The sequence below is a fragment of the Pongo pygmaeus genome, chromosome 5 (assembly GCF_028885625.2).
Source record: "Pongo pygmaeus isolate AG05252 chromosome 5, NHGRI_mPonPyg2-v2.0_pri, whole genome shotgun sequence".
Lineage (NCBI taxonomy): Eukaryota > Metazoa > Chordata > Mammalia > Primates > Hominidae > Pongo > Pongo pygmaeus.
In genome coordinates this window covers 144,262,123-144,274,261 of record NC_072378.2, presented here as the reverse complement: position 1 = coordinate 144,274,261, position 12,139 = coordinate 144,262,123, and the positions used below count along the sequence as shown (strand labels likewise).

General features: G+C 43.2%; 1 protein-coding gene across 1 annotated transcript in view; it reads right to left on the bottom strand.

Annotated features, from left to right (window-relative positions):
• The window catches only part of ZC2HC1B (zinc finger C2HC-type containing 1B), a 73,777-nt gene extending 62,100 nt beyond the window's left edge, over nucleotides 1–11,677 (bottom strand). Inside the window, exon 1 of the mRNA XM_054491533.2 lies at nucleotides 11,530–11,677. Coding sequence (XP_054347508.2) covers nucleotides 11,530–11,557 — 28 coding nt within the window. The 5' untranslated portion in view covers nucleotides 11,558–11,677. The remainder of the gene's footprint in view (nucleotides 1–11,529) is intronic.
• Nucleotides 11,678–12,139: the final 462 nt, after the last annotated feature.

Sequence of the window (12,139 nt, the reverse complement as noted above, 5' to 3'; positions counted from 1 at the left end):
TTAGAAAAGAATGGGACCCTGCAACTTTGAATGGGGACATATGGGAGGACCCTGATGAAGCTGGGGACACTGAGTTTGTAAACTCTGATGAGACTTTTTTGCCAGAAGAAACAGCTTCCCCATCCCCAGTAGTGGCAACATCCCTTCCCCGACCCATGCTGCCATCAGCCTTTCCACCTTTGTCTGAGAAGATAAACCCTGCACTGCCTGAGGCAACAGTGATGGCCTCCCCTGAGACAGTTGCCAGGAAAGATAATGTTGATTCTCCTCAGAAACCACCCCCAACACCTCTGTTTGCTTCTAGATCTATAGACAAAATTCCCATGGGGCCCTAGAGGTGAGGTTGAGAATGTGACCCATGAGGAGGTGCGATACATTCGAAAAGAATTGTTTTCTAACTTATATAAACAGAAATCTGGAGAACAGGCATGGGAATGGATATTAAGGGTGTGGGATAATGGTGGAAGAAACAGAGTTGGATCAGGCTGAATTTATAGATTTGGGGACACTAGTAGAGACTCTGCATTTAATGTTGCAGCTCAGGGAGTTAAAAAAAAAATTCTAATAGTTTATTTGCTTGGTTAGCTGAAATATGGATTAAAAGATGGCCAACTGTGAGCAAGATGGAAATGTCTGATCTCTCTTGGTTTAATGTAGAAGAAGGGATCCAAAGGCATAGGGATGGTGGAATGGATTAGTCACTTTAGACCTACTCATCCCATCTGGGAGGGTCCAGAAAATATACCCTTGACCAATGCCTTGTAAAACAGATTTGTGAGGGCAGCACCTGCATCTCTGAAGAGCCCTGTAATTGCCTTTCTCTGTATGTCACATCTAACAGTGGGATACACAGTCACTCAACTACAAAATTTAAAAACAATGGGAATAGGCCAGGTGCAGTGGTGGCTCATGCCTGCAATCTGAGCACTCTGGAAAGCTGATGTGGGCAGATCACTTGAGGTCAGGAGTTCAGGACCACCCTGGCCAATATAATGAAACCCTGACTCTACTAAAAATACAAAAATTAGCTGGATGTGGTGGTGAGCACCTGCAGTCCCACATACCCAGGAGGCTGAGGCAGGAGAATCCTTTGAACCTGGGAGGTGGTGGTTGCAGTGAGCCAAGATTTTCCCACTGCACTGCAGTCTGGGTAACAGAAAGAGACTTCATCTCAAAAACAAAAAATAAATAAAAGAATAAATAAATAAATTGATATGATTTGGCTGTGTGCCCACCAAACTCTCAACTTCAGTTGTATCTCTCAGAATTACCACATGTTGTGGGAGGGACCCAGGGGAAGGTAATTGAATCATGGGGGCTGGTCTTTCCCATGCTATTCTTGTGATAGTGAATGAGTCTCTTGAGATCTGATGGGTTTTTCAGGGGTTTCCACTTTTGCTTCTTCCTCATTTTCTCTTGCTGCCACCATGTAAGAAGTGCCTTTCACCTCCTGCCATGATTCTGAGTCCTCCCCAGCCATGTGGTACTGTAAGTCCAATTATACCTCTTTTTCTTCCCAGTCTCAGGTATGTCTTTATCAGCAATGTGAAAACAGACTAATACAGTAAATTGGTACCAGTAGAGTGGGGTGTTGCTGAAAAGATACCCGAAAATGTGGAAGTGACTTTGGAACTGGGTAACAGGCAGAGGTTGGAACAGTTTGGAGGGCTCAGAAGAAGACAGGAAAATGTGGGAAAGCTCCTAGAGACTTGTTGAATGGCTTTGACAAAAATGCTGATGGTGATATGAACAATAAGGTCCAGGTTGAGGTGGTTTCAGATGGAGATGAGGAACTTGTTGGGAACTGGAGCAAGGGTGACTCTTGTTATTTTTTATCAAAGAGACTGATGGCATTTTGCCCCGCCCTAGAGATTTGTGGAAATTTGAACTTGAGACACATGATTTAGGGTATCTGGTGGAAGAAATTTCTAAGCAGCAAAGCATCAAAAGGTGACTTGGGTGCTGTTAAAAGCATTCCGTTTTAAAAGGGAAATAGAGGATAAAAGTTCAGAAAATTTGCAACTTGATGATGCAGTAGAAAAGAAAAACCCATTTTTTGAGAAGAAATTAAAGCCAGCTGCAGAAATTTGCATAAGTAGCAAGGAGTCTAATGTTAATCCCCAAGACCATGGAAAAAATGTCTCCAGGCCATGTCAGAGACCTTCACAGCAGCCCCTCCCATCGAACGCCTGGAGGTCTAGGAAGAAAAAGTGGTTTAGTGGGGCAGGGCCCAGGGTACCCATGTACAGCCTAGGGACTTGGTGCCCTGTGTCCCAGCCACTTCAGCTGTGGCTGATTGGGGCCAATGTACAGCTCGGGCTATGCCTTCAGAGGCCGGAAGCCCCAAGCCTTGGCAGCTTCCATATGGTGTTGAGCTTGCGGGTGCACAGAAGTCAAGAATTGAGGTTTGGGAACTTCCCCCTAGATTTCAGAAGATGTATGGAAACGCCTGGATTCCCAGGCAAAAGTTTGCAGGGGTGGGGCCCTCAGGGAGAACCTCTGCTAGGACAGTGAGGAAGGGAAATCTGGGGTTGGAGCCCCCACACAGAGTCCCTAGTGGAGCTGTGAGAAGAGGGCCACTGTCCTCCAGACCCTAGAATGGTAGATCCACTGACAGCTTGAACTGTGTGGCTCGAAAAGCCACAGACACTCAACACCAACCCATGAAAGCAGGCAGGAAGGAGGCTGTATCCTGCAAAGCCACAGAGGCAGAGCTGCCAAGACCTTGGGAACCCACCTCTTGCATCAGCATGACCTGGATGTGAGACATGGAGTCAAAGGAGATCATTTTGGAACTTTAAAATTTGACTGCCCCGCTGGATTTCACATTTGCGTGGGCCCTGTAACCCTTTGTTTTGGCCAGCTTCTCCCATTTGAAATGGCTGTATTTACCCAATACCTGCACCCTCATTTTATCTAGGAAGTAACTAGCTTGCTTTTGATTTTACAGTTCATAGGTGGAAGGGACTTGCCTTGTTTCAGATGAGACTTTGGACTGTGGAGTTTTGGATTAATGCTGAAATGACTTAAGACTTTGGGAGACTGTTGGGGAGGCATGTTTGCTTTTGAAATGTGAGGACATGAGATTTTAAGGGGCCAGGGGAAGAATGATATGGGTTGGTTGTGTCCCTACCCAAATCTCCACTTGAATTTTATCTCCCAGAATTCTTGTGTGTTGTGGGAGGGACCCAGAGGAAGATAACTAAATGGGGGCCGGTCTTTCCCATGCTATTCTCATGATAGTGATTGAGTCTCATGAGATCTGATGGATTTATCAGGGATTTCCACTTTTGCTTTTTCCTCATTTTCTCTTGCTGCCACCATGTAAGTAGTGCCTTTTGCCTTCTGCCATGATTCTGAGGCCTCCCCAGCCATGAGGAACTGTAAGTCTGATTAAACCTCTTCTTCTTCCCAGTCTCAGGTATGTCTTTATCAGCAGCATGAAAACAGACTAATACATAAATTTAAAAAATACAAAATAAATATAGTGGGAATATTTGGATCCCGAGGTGGCAGGGGCCAAGTGGCAGCACTCAGCCATCAAAGGCAAGATGGACGTAGCTACTGTAATGGACTGCAGTGGCAAAGTGGCAACAATCAGAATAGTCTGACACATACAGAGCTCTGGCATTGACTAATCACAGTGTTTCTAGAAGTGAAATTGAAAGGAAGCCTACTGCATTTTTGCTTAATTTATATAAGCAGAAAACTTCTAGGTCGAATGGACAAAAGACTAATCTGAATTATAAAAACAGAATCATGGCCCCTTAATTTCCAGACTTGAGCCAGTTTACGAACCCAGAGCTGCTTGAATGAAGGGGAGGCTGGGTCCCCTTGAAAAAGTACTCCATTACACTACTGACAATTTATGCTGTTAATCTTTCTCCCATCCTTCCCCAAGAAGACCTCTGGCCTTGTACCAGGGTAACTATGCATTGGGGAAAAGGGAAATGATCAGACATTTTGGAAAGTACTGGACACTGGCTCTGAGCTGATGTTGATTCCAGGGGACCCAAAACATCATTATGGTCCTCCAGTTAATATATGTCTTATGGAGGTCAGGTAATAATGGAGTTTCAGCTCAGGTCCGACTTACAGTGGGTCCAGTGGATCCCTGGACTCATCCTGTGGTCATTTCCCCAGTGCCAGAATGCAAAATTGGCATAGACATACTTAGCAGCTGGCAGGACCCCCACATTGGCTCCCTGATTGGTCGGGTGAGGATTATTATGGTGAGAAAGGCCAAATGGAAGCCATTAGCACTGTCTTTACCTAGAAAAATAGTAAATCAAAAACAGTATCACATCCCTGGAGAGACTGTGGCAATTAGTACCACCATCAAGGACTTGAAAGACTCAGGGTGGTGATTCCCACCACATCCCTATTCAACTCTCCCATTTGGCCTGTGCAGAAGACAGATGGATCTGGAAGAATGACAGTGGATTATCACAAGCTTAACCAAGTGGTGACTCCAACTGCAGCTGCTGTACCAGATGTAGTTTCATTGTTTGAGCAAATTAACAAATTTCTTGGTATCTGGTATGCAGCCATTGACTTGGCAAATGCCCTTTTGTCCATTCCTGTCCATAAGGCCCACCAGAAGCAATTTGCCTTCAGCTGGCAAGGCCAGCAATATACCTTTACTGTTCTACCTCAGAGGTATATTAACTCTCTGGCTTTGTGTCATAATCTTATTCAGAGAGACCTTGATCACTTTTTGCTTCCACAAGATATCACACTGGTCCACTACATTGATGACATTATGCTGACTGGATCCAGTGAGCAAGAAGTAGTAAACACACTGGACTTATTGGTGAGACATTTGCGTGCCAGAGGATGGGAAATCTGATGAAAATTTAGGGAACTTCTTCCACAATAAAATTTCTAGGGGTCCAGTGGTATGGGTCCTGTTGAGATATTCCTTCTAAGATGAAGGATAAGTTGCTGCATTTGGCCCCTCCTACCACCAAGAAAGAGGCACAATGTCTAGTGGGTCTATTTGGATTTTGGAGGCAACACATTTCTCATTTGGGTGTGTTAATCCGGCCCATTTATCAAGTGACCTGAAAGGTTGCCAGTTTTCAGTGGGGTCCAGAACAGGAGAAGGCTCTACAACAGGTCCAGGCTGCTGTGCAAGCTGCTCTGTCAATTGGGCCATATGACCTAGCAAATCCAATGGTACTTGAGGTGTCAGTGGCAGATAGTGATGCTGTTTGGAGCCTTTGGCAAGCCTCCAAAGGTGAATCACAGTGGAGGCCTCTAGGATTTTGGAGCAAGGCTCTGCCATCTTCTGCAGATAATTACTCTCCTTTCTAGAGACAGCTCTTGGCCTGTTACTGGGCTTTAGTGGAAACTGAACGTTTGACTGTGGGTCATCAAGTCACCATGCAACCTGACCTGCCTATCATGAACTGAGTGCTTTCTGACCCACCTAGCCATAAAGTGGGTCATGCACAGCAGCATCCATCATCAAATGGAAGTGTATATACGTGATCGGACTCAAGCAGGTCCTAAAGGCACAAGTTACATGAGGAAGTGGCTCAAATGCCTGAAGTGGAGACTCCTGCCACCTTGCCTTCTCTCCCCTAGCCTGCACCAGTGGCCTCATGCGGAGTTCCCTACGATCAGTTGACAGAAAAAGAGAAGACTAGAGCCCGGTTCACAGATGGTTCTGCACAATATGGAGGCACCACCCAAAAGTGGACAGCTGCCTTTCTAGGACATCCCTGAAGGACAGCCCCTTCCTAGGACATCCCTGAAAGCGGTGAGGGAAAATTTTCCCAGTGGGCAGAACTTTGAGCAGTGCACTTGCTTGTGCACTTTGCATGAAAGGAGAAATGGTCACATGTGTGATTATATGCTGATTCATGGGCTGTTGCCAGTGGTTTGGCTGGATAGTCAGGGACTTGGAAGAAGCATGATTGGAAAATTGGTGACAAAGAAATTTGGGGAAGAGGTATGTAGATGGACCTCTCTGAGTGGTCAAAAACTGGAAAGATATTTGTATCCCATGTGAATGCTCACCAACTGGTGACCTCAGCAGAGGAGGATTTTAATAATCAAGTGGATAGGATGACCCATTCTGTGGACACCACTCAGCCTCTTTCCCCAGCCACCCCTGTCATCGCTCAATGGGCCCAAGAACAAAGTGGCCATGGTGGCAGGAATGCAGGTTATGCATGGACTCAGCAACATGGACTTCCACTCACCAAAGCTGACCTGACTACAGCCACTGCTGAGTGCCCAATTTGCCAGCAGCAAAGACCAACACTGAGAACTTGATATGTCACCATTTCTCAGGGTGATCAGCCAGCTACCTGCTGGCAGGTTGATTATGTTGAACCTCTTCCATCATGGAAAGGGCAGAGGTTTCTCCTCACTGGAATAAACACTCACTCTGGATATGGGTTTGCCTATCCTCCATGCAATGCTTCTGCCAAGACTACCATCCATGGACGCATAGCATGCCTTATCCACTGTCATGGTATTCCAAACAGCATTGCCTCTGACCAAGGCACTCACTTTGCAGATAAAGAAGTGTGGCAGAGGGCTCAAGCTCATGGAATTCACTGGTCTCACCATGTTCTTCATCATCCTGAAGCAGTTGGATTGATAGAACGGTGGGATGGCCTTTTGAAGTCACAATTACAACAACAACTAGGTGACAATACTTTGAAGGGCTGGGGCAAAGTTCTCCGGAAGGTCGTGTATGCTCTACTACTCCAAAACAGAAGTAAGGAAGAGTAGGCATGGAATACAGGAGATCTATTAGGGTGTCTCTTAGTATTACCATGTCCTGTGATTCAGGTCAATGGGAAACTACAACAGCCCAATCCAAGCAGGACTACAAATAGCCCAGACCCTTCAGGAATGAAGGTTTGGGTCACTCCACCAGGAAAAAACCATGACCTGCTGAGGAGCTTGCTGAAGAAAAAGGGAATACAGAATGGGTAGCAGAAGAATGTAGTCATCAATACCAGCTATGACCATGTGACCAGCTGCAGAAATGAGGACTGTAATTGTCATTAGTATTTCCTCCTTCGTTAAAAACATGTTTGTGCATGTACACACTTGTACTAAGAAGATAACTTCATTTTTACTTTTTCCTTCATCATGTGACATAAGATTTATTGACTTTGCGTCAGCATTTAAGTATTGTTAACTTTATGTAATAGTATTTGGGTTGGGGATTGGTGCATTTCTGGTTGTATGAAGGATAGTTGTATTATGTTAGGCATAATTATGACCTTATTATTGTCTTTATTTGAAGATTATGTATGATCTCAAGAGATGGGTATGGGTTGAAGTTGACAAGAGGTAGATTTGTGATGGTTAATACTGAGAACCTGATTGGATTGAAGGATGCAAAGTTGTTGATCCTGGGTGTGTCTGAGAGGGTGTTGCCAGAGGAGATTAACATTTGAGTCAGTGGGCTGGGGAAGGCAGACTCATCCTTAATCTGGGTGGGCACCATCTAGTCACCTGCCAGTGCAGATCGAATCTAAAGCAGGCAGAAAAAAAAAAATGTGAAAAGACTAGACTGGCCTAGCCTCCCAGCCTACATCTTTCTCCCATGCTGGATGCTTCCTGCCCTCAAATATTGAACTCCCAAGTTCTTCAGTTTGGGCACTGTACTGATTGTCCTTGCTCCTCAGCTTGCAGACGGCCTATTGTGGGACCTTGTGACTGTGAGTTAATACTTAATAAATTCCCCTTTATATACAGATCTATCCTATTAGTTCCGTCCCTCTAGAGAACCCTAATACACCTTCTGATTTAAAAGACTCAGTAAAATGGAAGTTTCAGAACACTGAAGACAGATTCTACAGACTTCCAAAAAAAAATTAGATACAAACGATCAGCAATCAGGATGGCTTCAGATTCCCAAAAAGCAAAATTGGAAATGGAAACAAATGGAAGAAACCCTTTAAACTTCTGAGGTAAAACAATCTACAACCAAGAATTCTATATTCAGTCAAGCTGTCAATCCAACATAAGAGTAGAATATATTTCCAGACATCCAAGTTCCCAAAAAGTCTACATCTCCTGTACCCCATTTCATGAATTACTGGAGGATGTGATCCACAAGCATGTGAATGAGATATAGGAAAAGGCAATTATGCACTGGATAGAGAAAAGGGAATTCCCAGTATGATAGCTGGGCACAACAACCAAAGAGCAACCAGTCGAAGTTTGAGGTGTGTGATTAGAGACAGACGTGTTGATGGCTATGACGACTAAGATATTCACTGCCTTCATAATCTCAAGATAGTATATTCAAGGAAGTCTGGCTCCCATTTTGTTCTACACTTGTCATGTTTGGCCATATTCTAATAAAGTGCCTGCTCTCCCTTTCGTATCCTTATCTCTTGATCAGTTGGAGACACTCATTTCACCCCATAGGAAGGTTCTGCATTGATCTTGAGAGGTCAGGGTGAGTTTAGAACCAGAAAATATAAAACAAGAATGCAATCCTCTAAGCATATTTCTGCAGATCCTGGATGCCTAAACTGTGACTTGTTCCCTAAAACTCACTCATCACCTTGCTCACTGACATCTAAACATGGGTTCTTGTAAACTCTAGAAGTGGAAGTCAGACCCAGGGACTGTTCACAGTTCATCTTCCCTAGGATGCTTTCATCTAATTGGTAGCAAACACTGCCCTCAAAAAGCTAAGAAGTTTGTTTATTTCAGTTGTTCAAAATGAAACAAGGTGTTGTGTTTAGGGATACTATACAAGTGGCTTTAAAAAAGAAGGAAATACTTAATGCAGGTTGAGTATCCCTTATCCAAAATGCTTGGGACCAGAAGTGTTTCAGATTTTTTTTCAGACTTTGGAACAAGATATCATGGGGATGGGACCCAAGTCTAAACACTTTATTTCATATGTCACCTTACACACACAGCCTGAAAGTAACTTTTTGCAATATTTTACATACTTGTGTGCATGAAGCAAAGCTTGTATTAAGTACTTATGCGTGGTATTTTCTATTTGTTGTCTCACAATGGCACTCAACATTTTGGATTTTGGATTAGAGATGTTCAGCTTGTATGACAGCTAGATAGTATGCAAGAATTACCTGAGGGGAAAGAGTGAAATGAAATCAAGGATGGATTCACAGGGGACTTCTATGTTTTCTTTCTTAACTTGAACAGTGGCCCTGTGTTTGCTTTAAATATTCTCCTATAAGTTTCACAATTAAAATGCAAGGCCATTAGAATTTCTACCTTCTCTGCCACTTTAACTGGAACAAGACTGATAAAGCATACCAATGTCAACCCACATGAAGAAGTAACATAAAAGTATTGAAAACATAACAGTAAAATTACAAGAGGTTAGAGTTCTTTCAACTGAGGTGGCTTGATGACATCAAAATGGAGATGTAGATACAGGGCATCACAGGTAATACACACAAGTGGTAACTGCACTTCAGACACTTAGACTTGTAAAGTAACAGTACAGACAGTCCTCAACTTATGATGGTTCAACTTAACAATTTTTCCATGATGGTGAGAAAGCCATATGTATTCAGTAGAAAGTGGTACAATCCTCTTGTGATGCTGGGCAGCAGTGGTGAGCCACCGCTCCCAGTCAGCCATGTGATCACGAGGGCAAATTGATAACTCTACAGCGTGCTGTATTGCCAGATGATTTTGCACAACTGTGGGCTAATGGAAAGTATTCTGAGCAAGTTTAAGGTAGGCTAGGCTGAGCTATGATGTTCAGTAGGTTAGGTGTAGTAAATGCATTTTTGGCTTACCATGTTATCAGCTTATGGTGGGCTTATCAGGGCATAATCCCACCACGAGTCAAGAAGCATCTGTGGTACTACGATATCCAAGCGGTTTTACACCAGTCACGGGCAATGCTTAAACAAAATAGGTGAGCCGGGTGTTGGTGGCTTATGCCTGTAATCCCAGCACTTTGGGAGGCTGAGGCGGGCGGATCATAAGGTCAAGAGTTCGAGACCAGCCTGGCCAACATGGCGAAACCCTATCTCTACTAAGAATACAAAAATTAGCTGGGCATGGTGGTGCACACCTGTAATCCCAGCTACTCGGGAGGCTGAGGCAGGGGAATCGCTTGAACCCAGGAGTTGGAGGTTGCAGTGAACTGAGATTGCGCCACTGCACTCCAGCCTGGGCGACAGAGCAAGACTCCATCTGAACCCGGGAGTTGGAGGTTGCAGTGAGATGAGATCGCGCTATTGCACTCCAGCCTGGGCGACAGAGCAAGACCCGTCTTAGCAAAAAAAAAAAAAAAGTTTAAGATACAAATTATTCAAGATTTTGCCCCCTGCCTGGGATCTCTTAGGCCTTTCTCTCCTCCCTAACCCCAGTGAGTCTAGGCCCTACTATGGTTCTTTCTACGTTTAATTCTTTTCTGAAATCTCTCCCATCTATCCATTCATTCATACACTACTTTGTGACTGTATACTGAATACCAGGCACCCTTCCAGACCTAAGGATAAAGCAATAAATAAAACACTGTGCCTTCAGGGTTTGTCCTGCGAGAGGAGACTGAAGAACAGTCCTCTGTGTCAACAGATGTTGTGGAGAACATTAACCAGGGAGGGAGGGTCAAGGATGCAGGGGAGGGATACGTGCAGGATTTTGAAATACAAGCTCAGGGAATAGCCTATAGTGAAGGTGACAGCTGAGCACCAACCATGAGGAAGGTCTGTCTGCAGTGAAAGCACTTCCAGGGGAACAGCAAGTACCAAGATTCTAATTACAAGTGGTACTTACCACAGAAATAGTATTGCCAGTTATATTTCGCTGCACCTATCCTGCCTCCTCAGACCATGTGGCTCCTGAAGGCAAAAACCCTCTGACCTCTTGGGCTCCCAACATTTAGCATGGAGCTTTTATGCTCAGTTCCCAATCATTTATAGATTTTTAGAGAACCAAGATATCAGAAAATTCATTTAAAGTATCATGAATTTGTTCTTCAGAATAAAATTAAAATATTTAAGTTTGGAGTATAATCTGCCTAAATCACAATATGCTTCATCAAGACTCATGGCCTAGTCTTTTTCTCTTAATTGCAAAATACATAATATATGGATTTAAACACAGTGAAGTAAAGTTAGCACTTCATAACACAGAATTTTAGTAACATGACAAAGAAACATCCAATGCCTATTAAGACTCTTGCTGTTTTTGAGAATCTTCAGTTGAGACAGCTATCAAAATAAATGGCCAATCCTTTTAGTACTTACATTCTAAATATTGACATAAACCATCATCTGACCCTTTATTTCACAGGTTGGCATTTAAATACATTCTCTCCAGTATCCTACTTCTGCAATGACAAGCTCTTCAGTCAAGATTTTTTTCTAGCCAATGTTGGTAGAATACCTAATGCCATCAGTTTTTTGACAACTCTTTAAAAATCCTACAATACTTAGATTTAAATGGATCACACATGGTAGAACAAGCTAATACCTACCAGCTTTGGAAAAGCCATAAACGAATGATTACAGATGAAGGCATTTTCTAATAATTTAGATATTGAGTGCAGCTCACCTGCCAAAAATGGTTCTGCCCCAGCCATTCTGTTCCTAACTCAGAGCAACAGTGTTCACAGATTTTTACAGCCCAGTCCAGATAACAACATACTAGTCAAGAACATAAACCAGGGCCACTAATCTGTTGCAAGAAGTCACAGTTTACCAAATAATCAACAATTGTGATGTCATTGCCTAAACCTTGAAAAAGTTTAAATCAGTTAAAACAAAAATCAACTCATCAAAAACAGGGAAAGTTTTCAACTATGTATTTTAATCAAGTATGAATGGTTCCAAGCATTAACTAATGTTGAAAAGACAAACTCTCCAGTTTAAACTGAAATAAATATTTCTGATTTTGAACTAGGGACTCACTGAAGCCAAATAAGTTTTCTTATTTCCTTGACTATTCTGTTTCCTGCCTTCACTGTTCCTAAATCCCAAAAGCAAGTCATCCAGTAATATAACAGGAAATATGAATCTTAAGAACCTTAATATTCAGTTTTGCCACACTTTTGAAAGTCCTTTGTATACAGCAAGGGAAAACTTAGCTTCCTAACAGTGGAACCTTCTCAGAAAAACTCATCTTACACTAAACAGAATAAAGTCAGCATTTCAAAATTGAGTTT